Here is a 27806-nt window from a genome sequence, read left to right as displayed (position 1 = left end):
GGCTTTATTTTGTTATTTGTCCCAGAATTCTTTAATTTTCAGCAACTACTGTAAACAGACTCAACTCACTAAATAAGGTGTACGTATATATTTATATGTACTAGATGAATAAAATCTTCAAATAAGGAAGGCACCAAAATATAATGCAAATGCTGTGTTACAGATCATTGAACTGTGTAATTCAGTACACATAATATTAAAGGAAAATTTTTAGATGGATACAGAGCATCTTGGGAATAGAAAATTACTGCACTGTTAGCAAAATACTGTAAATACAAAATCTAATTCCTCTAAATATGACAAATGGCTTTTCCATTTGCATCTCCACAAAATATTGTCATGTTGGGTAAATACCTTGATGAATATTTAGCAAAGAGAAAATATACAAGAAATATTTTCCAATACTGTAAATAGTCAATAAGAAATCTAAAGTGTGAACATATAAAAAATGAACGAGCTAGGTAGGCATTGCCTGAGGAGGAGCAACGTCCCATCCATGCAAGTCATGCAGTACAGCATGCACAACCTTGACACTCAAGGACCAGGCCTACGTTTTGTTACTGGTCAAAATCTGGATACTATATAAAAAACTTACGTAGTGGTTATACAGGTGAGAGGCTCAACACTATCTCATGTACCTGGATCATAAAAACACTAGATTGCCTTGTTACTGGTCAAAACTGTTCAACGGTGCTGGACTACTGCTGGAATGACAGTGAGGCTACTCTGGCGGGCTGCCAGTCAGTCGCCTTTGGTTGGCATAAAAAATCACTTGTCACACAAAAACAAACATTATGCTCGACCACCAACAAGGGATACAGCACACTCAGCATGCAGGGGACGTGCAGGAGCAGACACTCAGGCAGAGGAGACGTGCAATGGCTCGTTCAGCGGCCAGGAAGCGGCGCCATAAAAAATTGTACAGAACTACTGCACCATTTTCCCAATCCACAACCTTCATCCAATTCCCTCCAGGACCAGAACAGAGACAAGTGACACTGAGCAGTGACGATGCACCAAGTGCTTACTTTGCCTTTTGAGTGAGCTAAGAATGAGAGAAGGGTGTGGACCTGGGTGGCTGGACATGTGGATGGCTTACCTTCAACCTTGTTGTGGGGTATTGGGGCCAGCTGGGGCGAGGGCGCCTGGGCGTACTGGCCGTACACGGGCGCAGGATACACAGCTGTAAGAGGGCGGGGTGGACACTGTCAGCCACACACACGCACACACACACGCACACCCACATCCTCACTTACATACAGACACACACACAAACACACATGCTATCACTACCCCACCAACTACTGTGCCAACACTACTCTACCCTTTGCTACAAATATTCTGTATTAAGTAACATCACACCAACTGTTTAGCACTACCTTACACCCTACATCATCCACTGGATAACAGCTTACGGGACATTACAATAGGAATGGTGTTCATTTTCAATCATTCTTTGATAAAGAGATGATCTTAAGACTGAAAACTGAACTAGAATGTCCTTTCCAGGTTTACAGTTTTATTTATTCTGCAATTTCTATTTTGCAGTTAATTAGTTTGGATACTAAGACAAGTTTTCTGGATATGCAATTAAATTCCAGAGGACTATATAGTGTGAACGAAGTCTTGAGGTTTTGGCCAGCCTTGTTTATGTGACATGTTTCATTGAGTGAATTTCAAAAAGACTTTCCAGGTAAATGCTGCAAATATTATCTGAACAAACACTTCCCCTGCTCTAACTCATTAATAGCATGAATATGCTACATTTCACTTCACACTAAAATTAACCAAATATCTGTATAAATTATGTGTGTCACTCTTCCCATTTTATGGAATCATCATCAAACAGCTTCAGATATACAGGATATACAGTCTTCTCCTTTCCTTCCATTAACCATGGCAGACTCACTAATACACTACACTGATAAAGAAATAAAAGTTGACATTTAGAGAGATAACATGACACTATCTAATAATGCACAACAAATCATTACTGAAGTGAAAATTTATCATGTCTTCTGCTTACAATAATGTTCATTCCTTGTAATATATTAAAGACATCTCTCCATTCACCACTGGTCCATCATTCACACAGATTAGCCAAGCCACCCATTATCTTGAACAGAAATACACAGTACAGGCCAAACAGTCCAGTACTGGGTGACCTTACTGTTGTCTCATCAACAGGAACTGATAAACACTTAACTAAGTTAACATTATTCCAAGGTATATAAATGTCAATCTATGAATGACAAAATGGGAATGATTAATTTTCAGTAAAAAGTATGCTCATACAAACACTGCAAAACACAATGGCAAGTTCAACCACTCCAGTTCAGCTACATTCACCATTATTGCCACACACATGTCACTCATCACTTGCATGACCAAACATACATGACAGTCTATGTAAACCTAAACCTGTATATCTGACACCTGGTCTGCACAAGAGCTACAATAGAAGTATTTCCTCCACTAAATTCCTCTAATTCTGAATTTTGATGAAAACTCATGTTGCTTTAGAGACTATTTGCTGATTTTTTTTTTTTTTTTTTTATGTTATGGCCTATAGTGCCTGTAAGCATATTTGAATAGTATATGTGGAAGCGCTGTTCAGCTTCTGTCCATTAGTGGCACAGGCAATTTTATTTATAGTGGTACCCATATCAGGGCCCATGCCACCACCCAAGCGCATCTTGGGTAACCACCTAGAACCTGGGTACCATGGTGACATGTAGGTAACTTTAAACCACTTGGCAAATGGCATAGCTTCAAAGTGGTATGTGGTGGGATTCGTTTATACACTACGCTACCGCCTCCCTGATCTTGGCAGTCATACTTCTGAATGAGTCTCCACAATTACTGTAGGTCTTTTATTGGTTTTGAAAGACATTCTTTTCTTTCGGTAATGCTATAGTGTAACATTTCATTACTTGCTTGATGCATCAGGTATGGGAATGGTAGAGAAGAGGCAAGGAAGATGAAGTGTCTGAGAAACATGAAATGTGAATGAGTTCTGTTGCTGTAAGAGTCAAATTGACAGTGATGGAATTATTAAAACGGCACAGGAGTGTGAAGAGAATGGAAGAGGAATGATTGGAGAACAATTATGAAAGTGTAAATGGTGATGTTGGTTTTAAATCTACTATAAAATTCTCTTGCATCTGAGGTGATCAGATGTGGCCAGGTGTGAAGGGGACATGTCTGCTATGATGCAGTCTGCCATGCCAATACAACTACTTCTGTTGCACAACTGAACTGTGTCCAGTGTGTGCATTGAGGATTAGTCCTTTCCTACTAAAGACCTTAAGGTTAGGAAGTAAAAACAATTCTTGAAATAGCTGTGTGTGTATATTTACCTAGTTGTAGTTTCACAGGACCTAGACATTATGCTCATGTGACCCTGTCTCCACATCTACATTGTGTGGGCATAGCTTTAAAGAAATGTTCGACAAATGTGTGTGCATATGTATATGTATGTATGTATGTATGTATGTATGTATGTATATATATATATATATATATATATATATATATATATATATATATATATATATATATATATATATATATATATATATATATATATATATATATATATATATGAATACCAATACTAAGATAATGTGTCACATGTACCTAAACTGTGTTCAGCAACTAGTGAGAAAATGAGAACCATGACTTGTCACTTTACTGCTGAATCTTGAACATAACCTTTTCAAACAATTCAATGAGAAACATTATGTATACAGCCATCCTATTCATCCTGATATTTAGTCTGCCCTCTACTCTCACAAGGTGCTAAAAATCTGAACACAGTGGCTAACTCTGCAAGTCTTCTCTAATACACCCATAATGACTGTAGGTTCTGAATGGTGACTAAAAGGGGTGATGGAACACTTCTCTGAGGAATATTTAATCCCACAAAAAATTAAGAAGCAGAAAGGACATTTTTATTCCTATTTCTTCTTCAGTGTTGAATGCTATCTCACATGTGCAGGAAAAGTAGTGTGCAAAATCATAAATAATGGAAAACTAAGGACTTGCACATAATTTGAACTGCAAATGAATTGTTCTGGATAACTATCAGCATAAGAGCACAGCACACATGACTCACAGTGAACAAACACACAAAGCTTGTGGCACTCACACGTCACCATTCTCAACACCACACACACAACACAAACCTCGCTACTTCTCAATTCATCTTAAGTACTAATAACTCTGTTGGCTACTGTTACAAGAAAATAAAGAGCTAAACACATTTTTACTCTTAGTTTGAGCAGCAGTTTGAACACTCTCATTCTGTTCATGACTGCAATATGAAAACTAAATCCTGGGGTTTGTATTCAACATTTGATCACCTCACCAGGAGCCTGTCAGGATTGTTGAAAAACTAACTTGACCATTCTAATCTCTTCAAGAACATTAACACCTCAAGGAAAGTTATTTCTATAAATCACTTACAAGAATTTACAATATTAAAGTATGACATGTCGGTATCATATTCTGTAACTTCAATACTTTATAGAAGGTCTACTGCAGAAATTTATATATTCAGTAATTCAAACAAAATGAATGAAATTTAAACAATAATGAGGTCAGATATAATGATTTCATCAAACATATATTAATGAACTGCCATTTTCTGATAAAAACATTTTGGTGTTTCTGTGTTATACTGCACACGACTAGAATTTTTATTAACAATGCAGTCTAATTTTGATGATCTAGACAAAATCTCATCTCTAACATAAAATTACATATCTTTATACAAAGTACATCCCACACTTGATTCAAGAAAACCTCCAACTCTCTAGACTGATATTTATGCTTTTTATGACTTGACTCAATTGTCTTCAACTTGTTGCCATGGTTTGATCACAAAGGCATAGCCGACTACCTCACACAGTACAGTGATTTGTGTCCTAACATCTGGTGTTGTGGAAGTGTTGTGCACTTTAGAAGACATGTTATATACAAATTGTGCATAAGATAATTTTAAAGTCCTTATAATTTAGTCAAAGCTACTGCAGAAAAGGTTTGCATTTTTAGAGTAGAATACTAATAAAAAATATTATATCTACAGAGTGTGGCAGAAAATATTGCTTTGATGAAGTGCACATACCAGACATTATCCAGATGAAGGAAGCGGTAATTATAATTATTTCTTTGAAAGGGGAAAGATGTCTTCTATTTTGGATGCAAAGGTACTTTTACATAAGAAGTATCTAACAGTATGTGATGTCTCAGTAATCTCTCACTGATGCCTTGTAGTACTGAGATATGTAAGTGATAAGCTTCCTAACACAATATCCTGGGTCACCAGGCAATGTGTGGGTGTGTAGTGGACCATGCAGTGTTTTGGAGTAGCAATTTAGTAATTTTTCTGTCAGCGAAAACAACCTTAGGACAAGAAAATTGAGGGGAATACTATAAAATTAGAAATATCTGGCTATAAAAAGCCAGTTCTGAATAAGATATAGAACAAGAGGCCACATGGAAGGTGAACACCAACCCAAAAATATATAAGGCATGCAAAAAAATATATCAAAATAATGTAAGTGAACAATAAAGCCACACATAAAGCACAGGGTAGAGTCTCAAACCATATTTAATACAATTACTGATAATCTGGGATAAGCTAAGTATGCTTCCCATTCGTGGCTGATTCCTGGTGGCATGTTCACACTTCCTGATTGTCAGGGAAATTAAAAACTTTTGACACAACTTACATGAAAACAAAAACACTATTTCCTGAACATCATAATGGGCAGCAGACTGACATGCCATCAGACACCAAACAAAATCAGTCCCTTAACAGCAACAGCAACATCTAAAATAACGTACTGAAAAGGTAGACAAGTCAGAGGGAGGCGGAAGGAAGGACTTACCAACGCCGGAGTAAGGCATGCCAGGATAGGCTGCTGAGGGCTGCAGTGTGGCCGCTTCTCCATTGGGGATTGGCTGGGCTGTCAAAGTGAAGGTAAACATTAGACGCTGGACATCACACACACACACACACACACACACACACACACACACACACACACACACACACACACAAGACTCTTCCACATACTTGTGCATTCTACTTATTGTGATGCAGAATGTAGCAATCTTATAATATAAAAGCTTGCATGAGAAATATACTGAATGGTATTTTATAATCTAATAATTGTTATCTTTTAAAGTTGTAACTGAAAATTTCAAAATTACATTTCATAATCAATGTAATTGTGAGAACCTACAAACTGAAGTCTTTCCTGTGATGGTCACTATTATTCTGTGTATAAATATTTGGCATTACATGCTGTGGCTTCTCACAGGAGCTATTCATGTACTTGAGGGAAAAATGGCAGACACTTGCAAAAAATTATTCATAATTCTCAGCTACTCATTATGCATGCTAAGGATCAAAGTTTAGCCATTCGCAGGTATGTGATCTGGAAATGCTGTTTGAGTTCAAAATGTTAGGGAGAGAGAGAAAAAAAAAAATGTAGTGCTTATTATAGTTGCTGAACTTGACAGTTGTGGTATAATACTTTAGGCAAGTGACAGAATACAGGCCTCAGTGCCATGAAAACTTTATATAAAAAGTTGTAAAGCATCAGAGCTACAAAATGTTTGGGAAATACCAATGGGAAGGAAACAGTACTCAAGCAAAGGTCATACATTAAACTCAGGATATAAGAACCACACTTAAAATGGTAGATTACATTTCAAACTAAATATATAATAAATTAGAGAGGGAAAAATTTGGGTAAAGGTAAGAAGAGAAGAATGAAAGAATGAAAACCACAAAGAGAGTGACATACAGGTAAAGGTGAAGGAGATGAGTGAGACATAAAGCAAGTCTACATATGCCAAGCTAAACCAAGTCTACACACCACTACAAGCACACTTACTACAGCCCCATCCCTAACACACACTGCAAACTCTTACAGCAGCTAAGTGGACCCCTCTCCATAATATTAAACACATAATATGCTAGGACAACTAGAAACTAGAATGATCAGGGTACGGTGAAGAGGGATTAAAAGCATTCACTTAATTAGGAGCAAAAATCACAGTTAAGGTGAGTCAAGAAATATTACAGCTTCTTGAACTACTATAAAGACTTATGAGAGATCTCAAAGAACTGTGATTTCTTCTCCTGACTTATTTAACTTATTGTGCTTAATTAAGAGTTTATGGTTTATATTTACAGTGTATTCTATGTCTATATACAGTTGCGAAGCCAGGGTGACAAAGTAAGGGAAATGATAGTAATGGGATTAGATATTAGTAGAGGCATTAGCAACTACTTGTACAAGAAGTTGAGACAGGGCATAATTTGCTTCTTTATCAACAAAACCATAATGGCTTTGTACAACTCTTTGGTGCACTGGAAAATAATGAAATGAAGACAGACTTCCTCCATATCTTACCCAGCACTACAACAAGTCATGACAACACTGACGGAGGTACGTGTCTATGGGACCAATGATGCACGTACTTCAACACAGCGACTCAACACTGACTGAGTCTCTGCTGCACAGTGTGTGTGATGCAACATGAGATGTAATACTGTGTTCCTCAGTAAATGTGACATGGGATAATTTTCAAGAAAATAAAAAGGGGTGCTTCTCTCAGAATCTGTTATAATTACAATCATATAAAGCTGAGTGTTAAGTTTCACAAGAACCAAATTACGTGATGACACAGATAAGCTTCTTCACGGCAGCCAAGAATGCTTGTTTATTGACTGAAGCATAACATGCTACTTGAATGATGTATGGACATTACTACTATTCAATATCCATGAGTACAAAATGTTTCATTATGAACAAGTTTTCCTGTATATCCAATTGAAAACAAGTTAATGGGAATATACAAAAGCTGTGCAGTTATCCAATGATTACAAATATGTGACAGTTTGAGTTTAGAAAAGAATCTATAAAATTTCTCTCAAAATTTTAGATCTGCAAGTCTCCCACAAGTATTGATGCTCAGCCTTTATACCAGTTCTTAAGTGGCTACTGCTGTTCATGAATAGTGAACAGCTTACTGTGGTGCTGGGAATCTATCTGGTCAGCTATCTCAAGCAACCTGTTTTTTTCCTAAACAAAATGTAACATCCACAGTTTTTTTTGATACTTGAAGTTTACTGCCAAGCTTGGTGTAACCCTTTTTGACACAAAATAAAACATTTGCATAAAAAAAACCATAACAGTACTGGCTGCATTGACAAGCACTGTGCTTCATTACAATTGTGGTATTGTGATAAACTGCAACAAATTAACTTGTTATTCCATTAATTTGAACACAGGAGATATTACTGTCTAATTCACATGTTGTACCAGCAAGGTACACAATTCAAGGCACAGCCTCTAGTATGACTTTATTCCCATCTTATGATCTGAAATGTTGTCATGTGAAATCTCTTTTATCAATGAAAGCTAGCTTGCACATACTGCTAATGCTGTATTACAATGCACAAGTCCAATGAAAGGTTGGAATGTTGGTTCCAAAATATTTTGATCTTAATAATGAAAAATCAATCAACCTGTATACCAGGCACAGCAACACACCTCTTATTGTGATCATGCTGAGGACACGAGGCACACGGGCAGGAGTGACAGTGTGATTTAGCATGATACATGATACAAGCACCTTCTTTCTGGAAAGCTTTAGGTCTGATGGACACAACAGGAAATGATTTGGTAATGTTCCAATTGTTTGTTTAATAATCCTTCAATTCAACAAGAGAATTGGACATATGCTTCAAGATGTCGTCGCATCGCACTACAATGCATGATGTGGCTTACAATGACCATGGCAACGCACCTGTATATATATATATATATATATATAGTAGGCTAGTAGCATAAGTAGAAATACTGTTGGTGGAAAGTTTTTAGAAAAGTTCTTACGTGCAGCAAAGGTTTGAGGGAGGCCATTGGCAAACACAGCCCCCTCGCTCCCGCCTGGCTGGCTATTGGGCCCTGGCTGAGGAGCTATATTGAAATTCTGCATCGTAGGGGAAGGCATGGAGGGCAATGCGCCGTTAACGGGCTGAGCTTGACTGGCACCTGGGGAGACATGGCAACACTGATCAGGTGCAGAGCAGGTGGTGCAGGACCCACCAGGGGCAGAGGGTGCCTGGGGGAGGGTGTCACCTGGGGTAGGGGTAGTCACTGTGTGCAAGCACCTGCCTGAGGAGGATGTAACCTGAGGTGCCATCATCCAATGGGCAAGTACTTTCTAGGTTAAGGCTCTGGATTAATACATGGAATCCGTTAAAAGTGAAAAGCATCTACAGTTATCTATTAATTTGTTCAGGTCTGGAGTGAGTGGAGGAAGCTACAGTAGTTTTTGTAAAGACAAGTACTGCTCTTCAGTTATTGTTTGAAATGTATTGCAAAAGAGTAAACTGATTTCCATGTAGTATTTACTAAAAACAGCTTAAATAGTGATATATTCTACTTTGGGAAAGCCTTTACGGACAGAGTCCATCACCAAGGCTCAGCTCCAGGGTTAAGCATCTTGCACAGGACTCATCACTGACCATTCCTGGGTTAATCTGAGCCTACTGGTGCACAACTCCCTACATTATTAACACTGACAATGGACAAAATTCCTGAAACCCAAATAATATCCTGAAATCAATGCACATGTTTAGTGGAACAACTGAGTGATTGGCAAACATCTCGGTCAGAAGTGTGTGGGTTGAGTTCATGCTGATCCTTATGAGTTACTTCTCTTCACTCTGATGAGATGTTTACCAATACATCACAAGACTGACAGAAAATCTTGGAGGGGCAAATCACAGGAAGCCATTTAGAGTTACAACTACTAGCTGTTGTGTTCAATGTTATAACAAACAAGTGAATGCACTAAGGCTCTCCTCCAAACTTTTCCATCATTTATAGATAAAAGACAAAGGAACACAAGAACAGCACTTTAAAAGTTTGCAACAAGAATAACACTGACAACAAACATTAAATAGCCAGTCAAACGGCGTTAACTAAGTAATTCTTTCAATGGAATTGAAATAAATATATAGATGTAGATAATTAAAGATATTTCTTCCCTGTTTCCTTAAAATACTTTTGAGCTAAGTGAATCCTGGATTGTTTTGGAAAACTTTGCAAACGCCGTCCTCACCCCATCCACACACACACACATACACACACACGCACACAAAGTTATGGTGTTTGTCACAAGAGTGCCACTTACATTGAACAAGAACACACACAGGAGACAGATGGACAGAAAAGGGAAGGAAGTGAAGATAATCAGGAGGGGAGCTTAAGAGAGAAGGCCAAGCTGATGTTAGTGATTTTTTATATGGTGATAATCATGCCATTATCAGCTTTAATAAACAGCTTCTCATGTTGCTTGCTCTATTGTTGAGGTTCATTAGAAGCAAACTCTCTTCTATTAACTGTTTATTGCAACTTCAGTTATAGATTTGGATTTACTATAATGCCTTAATTCAGTGCTTTCCAATGTTGTGAAGGACTATTTCCTTAACACAAACTGCAAAAAAAGTAAGTGTGGTACTGGAATGGTATGCTGAGTCTCACTTCCAGATTGATCTTCGCCTTACCTTACTGCTCAGTCAGTACAGTGATCAATGAGTGTGATAATGAGGTGATGTCTGCCCTATGGTACAACAATTTCCAGGTAAGTGTTTTTATCTAAAGCACTGGAGGCCGAACCCGAATTCTTCCATTTTTTCAAGAGTGGAGGAGAGAAAAGAGTGATGCTGGGAGACTTATGGGTGACTGATGGCAGCAGGTTTAGGAGGCAAGAAAACTGACTGTTAATGAGTTTACATTGGGATACAGCAAGAAAATCTGGGTGAGGCAGTATCAGAATTCGGGCGCATAATTCAGTGTCTAAGCTAGGGTTTATCTGGGACTGACTACTAACTTACCAACTTTTGAACTTTGAATGTCCCACACCAGTGGCACAGATGCTGCAAAGATGGAATGACGTCTGTTAGCGCCAGTCTTTTCGTGGTTTGGTGAGATCTGTTTACGTGGTGTAATGAGGTGATTCGTGTGTGGGACAAGGCTTTACCTGGAGGAGTCCTACCAGATAAGGGATGTGCATGATGAGTGAACAGCATCCTCAGTCTCTGTGTAATGCTACGTGTCACTGCAGGCACCTTGGCCATGACTCGGCGTTGATGCTGGGAGGCTGAGTGTGTTCTCTACTGAGTCACAAAGGAGCTTTTAGGAGATTAGGTGGTGTATTTAACTCAGCCTTAGCTGTGGCTAACTAGTCTATGTATTCTATCAATACTCCATTGAAAATATGTACCAATCTATGACATCAAGCCATTTTATGAAGGTTGGGAACACGACATCTTTCACACTGGCACACAGTAAGTACTGTGAGGGTGTGAGGGTTGCCAACACTTGCATGTTTGCATCTACACAAAAATGGTGCTTGATAGAGTCAGTGTTGCAGCTGAACTTTGCATTGCCCCTTTAGCTTTGCTCTTAAAGGAGGATGTAGTGAGAGGTGAAGCTTCCTGCCAGAGTGGCACTGCCCTGCAGGCTCCAGTAGCCAAGGCACTGCTCAGTTGCTGCTGTTCCTGCTGCAATATAACAGCTGGTTGCATAATTGACTGATTAAATATCAACCTGCAGACTTCACAACTATACTTTTATAATCAAGTGCTGATGAACATAATACTCCAATGGAGGCACAAGTTGTGTGAGGAGGATGCTTTAGTTGTAAGATTGAATGTTATGTGTTGAAAAATTTAATGTTCTGTGCCTAAAGATGTGTGGCTGTTCCTCCACATCTGACAGTAAGAAACGAAGCAGCTCCCTGTAATTAGGAAGCACACCTCCACACACAGGATGGAATGACTGCCCGGCTTAAGGCTCCGCAATAATGGTCAAGGAGGTTCAGCAGTTTCTGTGTAATGTCTATTTCCTGAAGTCTTACCATGAGGGTTGAACCTGACTCCTGCTAGCAGCTTGACCTGTCAGTTTATACAGCCTGTCAAAACTGTGTGTGGGAGAAGAGCATAGGAAAACTTGACTGTGACTTGCAGGAAAAGGAGTGTTGGCCCAGTGGTGATGAACTAAAGATAAATGTATCAGAGCAAGTTATGTATCAACTGAAATTTCAATAAGAAAAATTGCTGAAGGGAGTAATTATTTCAGGCTTACATATAATGACAACAGAAAACAGTGAAACACCAAAAAATATCAAAACAAGTGTATGGTTTTCCCAGAGCTAAGGGGAGGGCACGAGCGGGGACTGCATGTCACCAAAGGCCGGGAACCACTGGGTCACTCTGCCCATTTGTGGAACAGATTATTGACTTGTACTACATAACACAAATGACACCATGCAGCTCAATGCTTTGTCAAGTAACTAAATACTTAATTATATTCATATATCAAAAGAAAAAAAAAAAAAAAGTGATTTGGATTCATGAACTTCAAGTAAAATCATAAAAGATTTGCATGGATAATGAAAGAAAAGGTCTCTCGATAACAGATCATACCAAGAATTGATGGACAATGGTTATTAAGTTTTCCCTGCTCACTAGGGGGCTGCCAACCACTCATATCCACACCAGTGCTTCAGACACACTGCTGCCCTGCCACCCTGGACCCTCCACACCCTGCCTGTGAGCCCTGGCTGTGTCACAGAGCAGCTCTCCCCACCTCCCTTCACTGCCGCTTGTAACATTCAAAACTCCAAACAGTTCACAGTGCAATGGTGACATTTTCTCTCAAGGCAGAGAACACTGAAGGAATCCTGTTTTACTTAGATGTGACCAGATAACAAGTCTGTATTGGAACACAGTGACATGCTCAGAGTAAAACTTTCAAGTAATAGCTAACCACTGTATAATACACTTGGGTTCCCAGTATTCTTGATTATCAGAAGCTATAAACTTTGATTCCATATTTGGTACCTTAATTTCTTACATGATGCCATCTAGTTTAGTTTGATTCAAGTGCTAACAACAGACACATCATTTGGTGTTGGGTGTCAGATGGTGATGTGCCAATCACCTGATCACACCAGAAGCAATAGCTAGTTGGCTGGTCTGTGAGGAAGGCACCAACAGGCCTGAGCTCTTCATATGTAGCATTGCCTCCACTGATTGACTGAAATTTTCAGGGAAAATGAGAATGCAGCTGAACTCATAACAGCTGTGAGATTGAGTGATGATGACCGTGAGCATGCACACTGACTACCAAACACACACACACGCACATACACGCACACATACACACACACATACACACACAACACTACCCTGCTGGGAAGGAGACCACTGCACACAAGCTAATGTCTAGTCCACAAGACCATCCCTAAGCCACCACAGATTACACACTGACACCAAGAAATCCAGTCAACAGCCATCAACATTACCACTGGCGCCGGGGGGGGCGTGGTGGGGGTGCTCACCGGAAGTGGGCGGGACGACTGGGCTGGTGATGCCGTTGGCCAGTGGCGCAGCGGCATGTGGCATTTGTGTGGCGAGCGCCGCCATGGGATTGATGTAGGTGCCCTGGGAGGCGGCAGCCATCAGGGCAGCCTGCTGCTGCATGAACTGCTGCTGTAAGGAACACAGTAAAGCTTCACTCAAACTAACTATTATATCACTTGATATCTAAGGCTAACACACACGCACACACACACTGTATTGCAACGTGGAACAGTTTAAATGAAGAAGTACTGTCTGCAATGAGTGTGCATATTTTTAAAGTAAGATTGGATAAGTGTAGATATGGAGACGGGGCCACACGAGCATAAAGCCCAGGCCCTGTAAAACTACAACTAGGTAAATATAACTAAGTAACTAAGTAAATACACTGCATTTCATGGACCAACTGATGAAAGTATTTTCACAAAAGCTTCATTACATCAACAATTAATGAAATGTCTAATTTTAAAACACTGCAATTGATCGTGACATAGAAATCTTTGACTTGCAAATGGTAATGGATTGTCATTATGATTTGTCTTCATACACACAAACAAAAAGCTAAGCCCACCTCAGGCCACACCCTCCACCAGTCCCGGGACGGCCTGCCACTTACCTCTGACACATTGACTTGAGCATATGCCCCGTAGGCGCCAAACTGGTTGAATACAAAGGGGTTTAGAAGACCCATGTTTCCAGCCATTTGTTGCATGCGTCGCAATTGCCTTTCTTTCTCCGTGTCTGCAAACTTCACCACCAGACTCGAAGATGCACCCTGTGGAGAGGAACACTGCTTGCTGCATGCTGCCACGACCACTGGCCTCTGTCTCTCTGCACTAGTGTTACTTGGCTCTATCAACACCCAACCAATCTGGCCTTTCACATACACACATTTATGATTACACTAGAGAAATTAAAAGAAACTGAGGAAGGGAAGATGTCTGGATTGCATAAAAGTACGCATTCTCTCATAGAAATATACCAATACCCAGTATAAACTAGACAAAGCAAGGAAAGCTGGATAAATATGGAGAGAGGACCCCAGTGTAAAAGTGTAGCTCAGGCCCTGTACATTACATCAAGCTTAACACTCACACTCAATTGTTCTACTTATTATGCATTGAAAAAAAATAGAATAAAATAAAATAAATAAATAAAAATCCTTCCTCAAAGAAGTTATGAGAATTCTCCAAATCAAAATACATACAAGACAGTTTTCAATGTTAACACTGAACTAATATATACTCAATTCATCAACCTCCCTACCATCCTACACACTCAAGCCTTGGTCATTATCTTGACCCATTCAGTAAAGGTATTAGATTCTTCTTTAGTTTCTCGTGTATCTTGCTAGAAGTCTGATCCCCAATGAAAGCCTCTTATGGCCAGTCTATCCTGCCCTTAGATTAATTTCCCAGTGTTTAAATAATGCACCAAGGCAGGGCATCAAATCTTAAATATGCTAAATTTACACACACACACACACAACTTACAGCAACAAGTAACATAAGTTTCCATTAAACATTCCACAAATGAAAGAGAGAGAGAGAGAGAGAGAGAGAGAGAGAGAGAGAGAGAGAGAGAGAGAGAGAGAGAGAGAGAGAGAGAGAGAGAGACTAAATGCTCAAGAGGTTCCACAATACTATAAAAAAAAATCACAATATTATCAAAACATTCACAAAATAACAATAAACAAGCTTCACACTTCACTCTCTCCACTCTGCCACACACCTGATGCAACACCCCCACACCTGCAACACCAAACATTGACACCTGCACCCATAACACACACAACACACCTGCCCACTAATGATTCACACACATCAAGAAAAAAATAAATGAATTAGTGAAAAAAGAAGTGAATAATAACTGCAAATCAAACTTCAACAAAACTTCTACTAACACAAACCATTCCAGTGATGCAGAGTGCTCTAGGATAACAAATATACAATCATTCCTTCCATTCTGTGTATTATTTTCTATCAAGGACACTCTAAAACACCCAACAATCCTTTTATATATACAAATACAAATACAGAGAGAGGTTTCAATACTTTCCTATGCAGTTTTGGACAATTCTTTCGATTGCGTACTTTTGGTAACTGGACTTTATAATCATTCCTTCCTTTCTGTGTACTATTTTCTATCAAAGACACTCTAACACACCCAACAGTCCTTTTATATATACAAATACAGTGGGAGGTTTCAATACTTTTCTTTACAGTTTTGGATTATCCTTTTTTACTGTATTCTTTGATTACTGGACTTATTTCAGCTTTTTTTGCTGAATAGAGGGGAAAAAAATGTGGAATAAATTAGGGAAGTTGATGGAGGTAAGAAGTGCATGTACATTAACTAAAGGAAAGACTGAAAGAATTATAAGTATGGAGAATACACATGCTCATCATCTCCTTACACTGCTTTCTACAGTGAATTCCATATCTTTTCTCCCACACTGTGTTAATGGGGTGGTAAAAGTGCTATACACTAAATCAATCAATCAGTCACCTCCTAATCTATTCATCTGCTCTCTTATTTGTTAATCCTAGGGGAAAATTGTATCTTTTCCTAGGATTTTTTTTTTTACTTACACTCCATTGTCACATCCTTTTTTTTTTCTTTGATACTGTAATAACCTTAATAAATTATTCAGGTTTGTCCTCCTTATGTTAATTTTTCAGGCATGGAAATTTGTGGCTGTTCCTCAGATCCACTCTATTTTTTTCTAGTGGAAGGCAGAGTGGAAGACAAAGGAAGACATGAGAAGAGGACCACTGCCTATGCACAATTCAGTCCTCTCTCTCTCTCTCTCAAATAATATGACCGCTACCTTCACCTTGGCCTTGCACAACTCACTCATTCATTCTCTCGAGGTGATTCAAGCATCTCTGTGTTGTGCTTCACCTTTTCGCCCATCCACAATTCAAGCAGCTCTCTCTCTCTCTCTCTCTCTCTCTCTCTCTCTTTCAACACTACCACTACCTTTACTTTGGCCTTGCACAACTCACTCACTCTCCAGGCAACTCAAGCTTCTCTGTATTAAATTTCACTTTTTCTTTACTTTGGTCTGTATATAATGGGTAAATGTTTACAAGATGTCCTTTCTTTGCCGAATGTGGCCGTTCGTCTCTAGATTCTTTAAAATACAAAATTTAGTCTATTTTGATATTCCAGGCCAACTAAACAAAGACAAACGATCTAAGCTAACGTAATTAAGTAAACTAGCCTAACCTAGTTTAAACCTCATCTAACTCTGTTTTTGGCTGAACGTGTTGAGTTTTAAAAGCATCAATATGAGTTAGGGACAGTAATAGCCAAACGCGCCTCCCAAAAAACTTGATAGACGTGAAGTACAGTGAATCAATCAGTATATACTACCACACACACACTGCAGTCGTGACATGCGCTACCTACTAAAGGGACGATATAAACATTAACCAAAGGATTTACCAAGTCTTTTTCTACTTCTTTAATGTAGGTATATGTACATCCAACTAGCCTTTCTATCTCATAAAGATCCACACTCTATCAACACAGTATAATTTTATGTATGTGCAATTATCTAGCTAACCTCTTCTCTTATATAACCCAAACTTAATCAACACAGCCTAGTGCCCCAGTAATAAAGGTGTACGGGATGACTAGTTGAAAAAAGTGAACACAACATACTAAATCCCACACTGTTTTACTTTTACGTATGCATGTTTCCTCTGCCGAGCAAGTCTTCAGCAAGATGGACTGTTTGGAAGATTAGAGGACTGTAGTTCCTGTATTGACTCTAACCTCTCAATATCAAAGCGTGGCTGGTCATCACGAGTACACCAGGGGATCGTCAGCTTCCCAGAACCACGGTGAGGTATACAGAAATCGCTTTATAACGCAAAGTAAGAACTTAAGGAACTCTGCCATGTTGAGATGACAACCACACGGTGACGTTGTGAACCCTGATGCCAACTACTACTATCAAAATCTGCCACACTGACACACAAAATCTTCTAAATCATTGGTAAGGCTCTAAAAAATTCCTGTTTGATTGGACATGGAATAATTTAGCTAGTTACTCTTGTGAATTTATTGATTAATCTTTTTTTCTTACCAGTTGTCATATCCGCTAGATCTAACCGAAAACTTGCTAAATTGGTTTCACTGCAAGGAACAAATATGTATAACAACAACTAGTCCTTTCTTGATATATGATTAGTTACATATGAAATAAAAACGGATGACTATATTTTCTGTCTAAATTCGTCACACAAAACTCTGTGAATCTTCAACTGGTTCGAATGAGTCTCGAGTCACTGAATCATCCAACTACAATAGGCTAAAATACATTTCATTCTTACGTGTTTGTTTCTATTACATTCTATCCTTACTCCTTTCCTGCTTGTTTTTTTTTGTATACTTTTTTTTTTAACTTAAATGTTATATGGTTTACGGATTCTCTCTCTCTCTCTCTCTGACAGACTCAAGATTGGTTACGAGGCTATGAGGAAAAAAATAAATAACATGCCTTATTTCACACACACACACACACACACACACACACACACACACACACTACAGTGACAAAGAGAGCAAAATAATTCTAACATGCTAATCATTTCGCTAATTCCATGACTGACTGACTGCATTGATAAACTCGTAAAACATTAATAGTAATAAGATTAACAAGACCTCTGCATCTGCTTTCCCGTCTGTCTGTCTGTATGCATGTCTGTACGTTTCTGTTATTTTAAGTTTTTATTTCGACTGTACATGTTTCTGTTTTGTGTCTCTGCACGTTCCTGTTTCTGCTTGTCTGTGTCTGCTTCTGCTGTTTGTAAGTCTGTTTTGTCTCTGTTTTGCCTCTGTATCTACAAATTTCTGCTTTTCTCTGTCTCTACATCTTTATTTTTTTTCTGTGTAAGTTCCTGCTACTGTTTGTCAGTCTGGAGGTCCTGTTTCTGTTTGTATGTTTCTATCTCTATCTCCAGAGGCGCTTCTTACAGTCCGACAAACCCTAACTTGCCCAAGAAAGCAAGGGCCTTGCGAGTTCTAACCGATTTGACGCAATCAGTCACTGCACACAGCTGCGCTGTGACAAGGTGTAGACTTCATGAATTTAACTGTCTAAAATACCCTGAAGGGGCCCCCTGAGTCAAACTCGCCGCTCCCCTACCTACCTCTAACTTGTCACTAAAAGCCTCATACAATTTTTTGCTTGGCGAACTTTGGAACGCCACTGTCTATCTCCGTGTGTATGTAAGTTGTGGTCAGTCAATCAGCCCGTCAGTCAGTCAGTCACTCTTAAGACCCTGTTTCTACATTGTCTGTACACAAGTGTCTGTCTATCTCTCTATCTACTTGTCTCTTTACATTTAACACCACGAACACCAAACAACACCACATCACACCACAAGACACCACAGGACACCACACCAACACACACTCAAAATGCACTGTAGGAACTGGATTACAGTGCTACTCACAAACACTATAAAAAGGCGGCGTTAGTGACTTACAGTGTGACTTACCGGCATTGTCTGACTGCCGTGAAGTGTGTTGATGGCCGCCTGAGCCTCGGTGTGGGAGCCGTATTTCACAAACGCACAACCTGAAAGTCAAAAACACCTTCATTAACGCCTTGCTAAAAAGAGACCCGTATTAATATAAAGAAAACAAGGAAAATGCAAGAAGACATCAAATCTGTGTACAAAACATCCGTACATATCTCACAAATGCACGACCTGTTTAGAAAGAAAGGTAACTTCATTAACACCTTGCTAGAAAAAAAAAGAGACTCGTAAGAAAGCAAGGAAACTGCAATAAGACATCAGAACTGTATACAAAACATCCCTACATGTCTCACAAATGCACGACCTGTTAATAAAATATCTTCATTAACACCTTCCTAAAAAAAAGACTTATAAGAACATAAATAAAAGCATGGATAGCTGTAGAAAGCCATCAGTTATCTATTCACATATTTCACAAACACAGAACCTGGAAATTTAAAAGTCGGAAGAATGTACGAAAATAATAGAATCTGCGGGGAAATAATCAGGCTTACACATAATTGTCAAAGGAAAAGCAACAGGAAAACTTGACGATTCATCTTTTTAGCCTTTGAAAATAGTGGTAACAAGAGAATAGCCTCGTGAGCTTTGAGAACCTGGGTAGAATAAAAGAGAGGTTAATCAGAATACCACAGGAAGGACAGCATACCATTCTAAGTACACGAAGCAAAACAGTGGCTCGTAGTATTATCATCATCACGGTCAGTGTCGTGTGTTGTAAAAATGTGTATCCATATTTGCTGAAAAGGAGCCACAAACAGTATACGTAGCTGTTTGTTTGACTTATTAACTAATTTAGCGCCATGTCTATTTATCTGTCGATTTTGTAGCATTCGGTCACTGCCAGCTAACACACACACACACACACACACACACACACACGTAAGTACTAAAATATTATGTTATTGCCATTCATATTTAAACAGCAAAGTTCAACCAATATAAAAGAATTTTCTTATGACGTACCCTCCCCCGCACATTCTCTCTCTCTCTCTCTCTCTCTCTCTCTCTCTCAGCAAATGAAAACCTCCGAACTAGCATTATTTGCGAGCATACAGACAAACGAACAGACAATGTTGACCTCACCTACAGTTACGAGAAACAATTACTGCCTCTGAATAACACTGGAAACCAGTAATCTTTTGGGTGAATATTGTCTGAAGAAGGGAAAGTTTTAGAGACAGTGCACATTCTTTTCCTTCAACTTTTTACTTTCCTTGTGTTGTTTACTGCGAAGGAGGAGAAACAGAAAAAAAAGAAGGAAAATAAGAATGAAAGAATACGAAAAATTTTAATTTCATTTAACGAGAGAGAGAGAGAGAGAGAGAGAGAGAGAGAGAGAGAGAGAGAGAGAGAGAGAGAGAGAGAGAGAGAGAGAGAGAGAGAGAGAGAGAGAGAGAGAAATTAAATTGTTAAATATCCTAAGTCACATCAGAACGTCAATAAAATTTTCTTTCATTTAAATAATCTTGTTTACTAAAAAAATAATAACTTTTACGTTAGAATATAACAATGTGAAATCGATTAATTTGAATAGGAAAGAAATATTATTCATTGTTACATATTCTAGTCCATTAAGACACATAAAATTGCCAATAAATTTCCGGATGTCAAATAATCACTTTTATTGAACGAGGGGGAAATGGTCTCTTTTATATCATCATTTGCTCTTTTGTTCAGCGATTTAAGTAAAAGTCTATATAAAATAATGCTAGACTTTCTTTATCGGTTCAAATAAAAAAGGAGAACGTTATTGAATTCCTTTTTATTATCAATTTTCGTTTTCTTTTTATTTTGGTAAGATTAATGTAACTAATATATGTTAAGCATTTTTTTTTTTGTCAACGTGATTTGAAAGAAAACTGAAACAAAACTCATGATTCAATTTTTCCGGTCAATCAAGTCATGTCAGAGCGTCACTTTCATTCCTTCTAACGAAAAGTCACGTGATAAATGTAACTAATATTAGAAGTTACGCATTTTTTTTTTTTTTTTTGTGAACGTGATTTGAAGGGAAACTGAAACAAAACTCATGATTCAATTTTTCCGGTCAATCAAGTCATGTCAGAGCATCAATATCATTCCTTATAACGAAAAGTCACGATAACTGAACTGAGGAAGTATACAATTTTCCAAGTAAAAAAAAAAATGAATACCTTCGTTCATGAATTCAAATGGAAAATGAAATAGACACAAAACCAGTGAGTGTTTGTAGCATCAGAGGCAGCGATGACCACCACCACCACCACCACCACTACAAACTGATCACAACACCACTCACCAAACACACCACCACCACCACCACCACCACAAACTGACCACAACACCACTCACCAAACCCACCACCACCACCACCACACACTGATCACAACACCACTCACCAAACACACCACCACCACCACCACCACCACCACCACAAACTGACCACAACACCACTTACCAAACACACCACCACCACCACCACCACCACTACACCACTGACCACACACACCACCACCACCACACACCACCACAACACCACTTACCAACCACACCACCACCACCACCACCAAACACACCACCACCACCACCACCACCACCACCACAAACTGACCACAACACCACTCACCAAACACACAGCCCACCACCACCACCACCACTGTTCCAGCCGCCGTGCTTACCCTACCAGGAATTTTGTCTGGCCGGTGACAGGCGCGAGGCAGGATAACAAACATAACAGTTAATGCATTACGCGAGTCTTCTGATTTGGGTAAATGTTGTCAGGTCCAAATATTAACGTTCGCTGTGGTGGACGGACGCTTTCCCACACCACACCACGGCGGCAACAGCGGCGATTGTGATGTTTGATGGTGGTGTAGCGGTGTGGTGGAAGGCTGACGCAGATTTCTAGTGGGCGGAGATTTTTTTTTTTTTTTTATGCACGAGGGGAAAAGTGGTCAAGGGCAATATAAAACATAAAAAAAGTCCAGTTAGTTGCCAGTCCCCTTGCAGGTCCGAGAGAGTTAACCCTCCCCTCCTCCCCCGACAAAAAGGGTACATGTCTCGAAACCACTCTTTGGCTACAAGAAATTATTCCGATTACCAATGGTGTTTATTCTCTTAGTAATATAGGAATTTTTGCCGATCCGAAACTAGAACCATACTACAACACCTTCAAAAGACATGTCACAAAGGGGAATGTCGCACACAAGTGTTTCAAAACATGGTCCTTTTGGCTGAGATTGTCCTTTGTTAATCAGAATATCGGAACGTTTGCACAGACACACAAAATAAAAGAATAGACGGCTCATTCTGTCTTCTCAAGGGTACGAAGGCTACTTTTTGGCAATAAATAGGTACTAAAAATAAGTGTAAAACAGAAAACTGGCACACTAAATACAATAAAATACTGATATCACGACGCTTAGAAATGCACTCCGTTGATAACACTGCAACCAGAGAAAATAAGGAAGTAAACAAAAATCACTATACTAACGACTGCCTCTCAGTAATGTACTAACGAAAAGCACACGAGATACAATGTAACAATATGAAGAAGATAAAAAAATGCGTTTTTTGTGGAGGAAATTGCTGGTGGAAGGAATGAAGAATGGAGAGAGGAAAGGCAGCTCCAACATGGCCGCTGGCTGAGAGGGAGGGAAGGAAAGAGAGAGAGCACGACTTCTCTCCCCTCGGCCGCCCCAAACTTCCGCCGGCCAAATCTCATTCCCGGTGCTATAACTCGATTCCATATTTACGAGTATTTATGTGCCTTCCAGTGCTGCAAGATTCTGTGTCTCATTTCTTTTTTTTTCTTTTCCTTCTCTTGTCTGCATTCGAGATGAGAGAATTCCTCGGGAGATTCAAAACGAAGGTCTGAATTCTCACATAGGAATTCAGTCAGCGTTATATCTCCGCTACTTGGCCAGGCTGTGATGGATGCTACTGACGCGTTCAATAGTGTGTTATATGTACCTATAAGAGTTTGATAATAGTTTAACAGGGATACAAGTCATCACTATTAATCAGAGTGTATGAAAGAAACATCAATTATTCAAATAGGCTGTACTAGTAAGGAGTTTGTATGATTCTAGTAGCAGTTTAACCTCTTCAGCACTGGAACGCATTTGTCATGAATTCTTGGTGTTATTATAAGATTTTAGTACATTAGGAAGGGTATACGGAGGTCAGAAGATTAAAGGTCAAAGTCTTCACTATTTTAATCCCCACATAAGTTTCTGAAGCTGTAAAAAAATCGTGAAGTAATAGTAACTAAAATGAAAATGAAAATGTGTCATGGTACCGAAGGAGTTGACGATGATTACGATGATCAATGAAATAAATTTAACTATAAATAAGATAAAATGTAATCTCGAATGTCTTAACTGGTTGTAATTCATTTTGATGAGATTTTCAAAGGTATATATATGATCCTGGTAACACTTTAACCCCCTTCAATACTGAGATGCATTTTTTTCCATAATTTTTTGGGGATATGATTAGACGATTTTACCTGCACTAGGAAGGGTCTATGAAGGTCAGAAGATTAATGGACAGAGTATTTACTATTTCAATCCTCGTATAAGATTCTCAAGCTGTATAAAATCGCCAAATAGTAACCAAAATGAATATGAAAACGCGGCAGGGTACTGAAAGGATTAACGATGATTCTACATTACCAACTGAAAAATGATCATGAAAACACGACTAACCATTCTTGTGGCCTTTGAAATATTCCTTACGAGGGAACAAAACGCCTAGACTACAAATTTAAACGTGTCAGAGAGAGAGAGAGAGAGAGAGAGAGAGAGAGAGAGAGAGAGAGAGAGAGAGAGAGAGAGAGAGAGAATGAGAAGAGATCAGAAAGCTGGCGAATTGAAATAGTTAAACAGCAGGAATGGTTGAGTTAATACAAAGGAGTGGTGAATTGCAGTTGTCCAATAGTAGTGGAGAGAGTGGTGATGATTAGAAGAATGATGGTGGTGGTGGTGGTGGTAGTGATCAAGATGGTGATCGTGGTGGTGGCGGTGGTTGACAGTGAATATGATGATGGTGATGATGATGACGATGATAATGGTGATGAAGATAATGATAATGATGTTGGTGGAGATGGTATTGGTAGTGGTGATGATAGTGAAGTGGTAGACTGAAAACAACAATTAGTAATGGTGATGGTGATAATGATGATGATAATGCTTGAAAGTGATGACGATGGTGATAAAGATAATGAATCCAAGAGTAAAAAGAAAGCAATAGATTTGTTAAAATGAAGATTACCTGAAGCCAATGAAGAAAAGTAATAATGATAAACTTTCCTCCTCCTCTTCTTTCTCCTCCTCCTCCTCCTCCTCCTCCTCCTCCTCCTCCTCCTCCTCTTCTTCTTCTTCAACAGAAATGTAAACCAAAGAAAGAAAACAATGATAATATTAATAGTGACAAAACCAATAATAAAAGACACAACGATAATGATAACAGCGATAACAACAATGACAGAAAACAATAATGATGATAAGAATAACGACACCAATGATAAAAACACAATGATAATGATAATAGATGATGATAGTGACAAAACAATGACAAAAAAACTAATAACAATGACAAGAAGCCCCCGATGATGATAACAATGATGGCAAACAATGATAATGGCTGTGATGAGGCCTGTGATGAAGTTGCATGTAGGTGGTAGCAAGGCGGTGAAGAGGAGAGGAGGCGAGGCATCGTGGACAGTCCTAGCAGCTTCAAGCCCCCGGGGTGATGAATTGTTGAGGCACCACCACCATCACCACCACCACCACCACCGCCACAGCCACGCCAGCCCACGCCTCGCTTCACCCTCGCTACTCTGTACTCAACAAATCACCGCAAATTCACGCATTGGTCCCCTATTTACTCTCCCTTTTCAAAGCCACGTGTCCCCCGCCGCGGTGCAAGCAGGAGTCACAACGCAGACGCAAAAAACCGAGCCTTTGTTTGGTGATGTAAGGGTCAGTCACCTCAGATCGACACTTCAGACTTTTATAAGGATTTCAAGTTGCTTTTTTTTTCAACTCTTCATCTCTTCAGTGCGTTAGTGTCTGTTTTATTTTTATCTATTCATTATATATATTTTCTATCTATACCATGTGTTTTTCACGGGAATTTATGGGCTAAAGGGGATATTTTTTGGGTACCCCCCCTTTTTGAAAGCCCTTCCACTAGGAAACCGTTGCCCCGAGTGAGGAAGCCCAACCTACACTCGGACCGTGGACAGGATTCGAACCCGCGCGCTTGGAGACCCCTCGGACCCCAAAGCACGCATGGTTCCACTGTACCACAGCGGCCCCAAATTTATGGACTATATTCTAAAACACCTCTGCTTGCATCCCAGCTGTTTTGGAAAGATTCCAGTTGAAGTTATATGGGTTTTCAAGGGCGTTTTTGCGGTTCCAGTGACAAATTATGAAGATTTCTACATTATTGACAGGAGAAACGCTCTTGAGAATATGGCTAATCACTTCTGTGGCCTGTGGAAATAGTCGTAGTGAGAGAATCGTTTAAGAATACTGGCCAAAGAAAAACACTGCTTAGGATGATGATATAAGGGTTAGTAGTCTCAGATTAACACTTTAAGCTTTGAGAGAACTAATATTGCCACTTGGTTACTCTCTCCTTATGGTGGTGGATGAAATGTCCTTGTTCTGTCTGTGTCCTTTAAGAAATAATGATACGTGGAAATGGACAAGACACATACCCAGAAGAGATAACACATGGACAAATGGAGTAACGTAACAACAATCCAGCGATGGTGAAAGGCAAAGCAGCCAAACAGTATTAGAAATTTGATAAATTATACCGGGGTGGCTTGGAAAAGATGGTCAGGCCTACAGAGATGAGTGGTGAAGACTGAGGAAGCCAACTGTCGATCATTGTAATTCTAGACTGCTACAGACTAACATTATAAAGCAAGCCTCCTATATTCAACTAAACAGAATGGAAGATTTCTTTTATTCGTCCTCTACATCTCCGGTACAGAAATCCAATAGTGACAGTGTATCTTGGACAGCACGTGTTGATAGGGCAGAATTTCAACACTGATAAGTCTAGATTGGTTAAAGAACTATATCTAGGACTACAAATGCTGATAGAGCAGTATTTCCACATTAATAACAGTGCAGACTGGAGAAGGGATTATATTTAAACCCGTTCATGTTGACTCAGTATTTCTATACTAATAACGCTCCACAGTTTATCACGATACACTGGTGACGCTCGCCAACCAAAACAATAAAGGCAATAGTTCAGAATCACATTCAACGCTAACCTCCGCGCCATAAAGAAACCAAAAGTCACAAAAAGATCTACGGAACCAACCATTAAAACTTCAATCAGTCAAGCTTCCAGGGGCCTCTCCACTCCCTCCTTCAAAGCCACTCAGCCTTCAGCGACGCCAAAACACACTTTCTAACTCCCGTTGGAAACAAAAACCCTTCAAAGTCCATCCATTTGACCCCATTGGCCCATAGTTCTCTCTCTTTCTCCTTCGCTACTTATGTACAAGTAGAGAAAAGTAAAAAAAAAAAAAAAAAAAAAAAAAAAAAAAAAAGACACTGAAGACTGCGAAGGTGCGTCACGTCCTCTTGAAGAAACAGTGGAGGTAATGGAATGATTGAGAGGGAAACGATAAACAGGAGACCGAGAGACTCCCAGTGGTGGAAGCAGAGAGAGGGTTCAGGCTAGCCGAGGACGAAAGGAAGTGCGAGGGATGAAAGAAAGCAGATTGGAAAAGACGAGGAGCCAGATCAGGAAAGGAGGAATAAAATGAGAACGAACGATAAATGAGAAAACACGAAAGAGAGAAAGACAGCAACTTAGAGAGGCGAAAAGAAAATAGGTTTGAAAAGACGAGAAACCAGATCAGAAAGTGAGAAAATAAGTGAGAATAGATGATAAGATTAGAGAAGGAGGAAGAAAGTAAATGAGAAAATAGGAAAAGGGAAAGATAACAGAGAGAGAGAGAGAGAGAGAGAGAGAGAGAGAGAGAGAGAGAGAGAGAGAGAGAGAGAGAGAGAGAGAGAGAGAGAGAGAGAGAGAGAGAGAGAGAGAGATTAAAAGATATACAAACATGAATAAACTAAATACAAAGGAGAATAAACAACAAAAGAAGAGAGAGAAATGAGAAAGAAGGCAAAGAAGGAAGAAAAAAATATGAGAAAAAAAAGTGAATCAATAAAAAAAAAAAAAAAAAATTAAGAGGTCGGAAGAATAGGGAAAAAAAGAGAAAGAGAACGAGAGAAACGAGAAAACGACGAAAAGAGACGACGAACTAACAAAGGGAACTGCGAAGAGGTGGAAAAGTAAAAGAGAAAGGAGAAAGAAGGCAGGAAGAGAGTCAAGAGAGGAGGAAAGACAAGTAAATGAAGCGTGATTTCTAAACTAGTGACTCAGATTTCAGTCTTGATTTCACTCGCTCGAAATCAGTTTTTGTTTATGGCTTGTGCAGAAAAGGAAAAAAAGAAAATGTTTGAGTGATGATAAAGCTAAACAAACGAAGACTAAATAAACTAAATAGTGAACCTTAACGTGTGTGTGTGTGTGTGTGTGTGTGTGTGTGTGTGTGCGGTCGACTGGTTCTAAATGCTTGGATTAATTATCATCGCGGTAAGAAACGCTTGCTAACATGACGTGCCGGTGACGTGCTGCCGATGAGAACATTTGTAATAACCTCCCCATGTCCGCATTTGTTACCCCTCCTCCTCCTCCTCCTCTCTTTTTTCTATTCTGGTATTTCCTCGTATGTTATCAATCTTCCCTTCCTTCTTATTCGGTTATCACGTCAT

The 27806-nt window shown here is 39.2% G+C and overlaps 1 protein-coding gene across 35 annotated transcripts in view; it reads right to left on the bottom strand.

The window, feature by feature from the left end:
• The window catches only part of LOC123512468 (CUGBP Elav-like family member 4), a 754341-nt gene that overhangs the window by 10354 nt on the left and 716181 nt on the right, over window positions 1-27806 (bottom strand). For 19 of the 35 annotated variants that reach the window (XM_045268904.1, XM_045268911.1, XM_045268918.1 and 16 more), the window contains 7 exons: window positions 18955-19046; window positions 14070-14228; window positions 13435-13585; window positions 10925-10966; window positions 8916-9074; window positions 5895-5972; window positions 1100-1183 (listed from right to left, as the gene is read on the bottom strand). In XM_045268904.1, the coding sequence (XP_045124839.1) occupies window positions 1100-1183; window positions 5895-5972; window positions 8916-9074; window positions 10925-10966; window positions 13435-13585; window positions 14070-14228; window positions 18955-19046 (765 nt within the window). The remainder of the gene's footprint in view (window positions 1-1099; window positions 1184-5894; window positions 5973-8915; window positions 9075-10924; window positions 10967-13434; window positions 13586-14069; window positions 14229-18954; window positions 19047-27806) is intronic. The other 16 variants (XM_045268913.1, XM_045268933.1, XM_045268905.1 and 13 more) reach the window with 10 other exon arrangements.

The sequence above is a fragment of the Portunus trituberculatus genome, chromosome 33 (assembly GCF_017591435.1).
Source record: "Portunus trituberculatus isolate SZX2019 chromosome 33, ASM1759143v1, whole genome shotgun sequence".
NCBI lineage: Eukaryota > Metazoa > Arthropoda > Malacostraca > Decapoda > Portunidae > Portunus > Portunus trituberculatus.
This window is presented reverse-complemented; position numbering and strand designations above follow the sequence as displayed.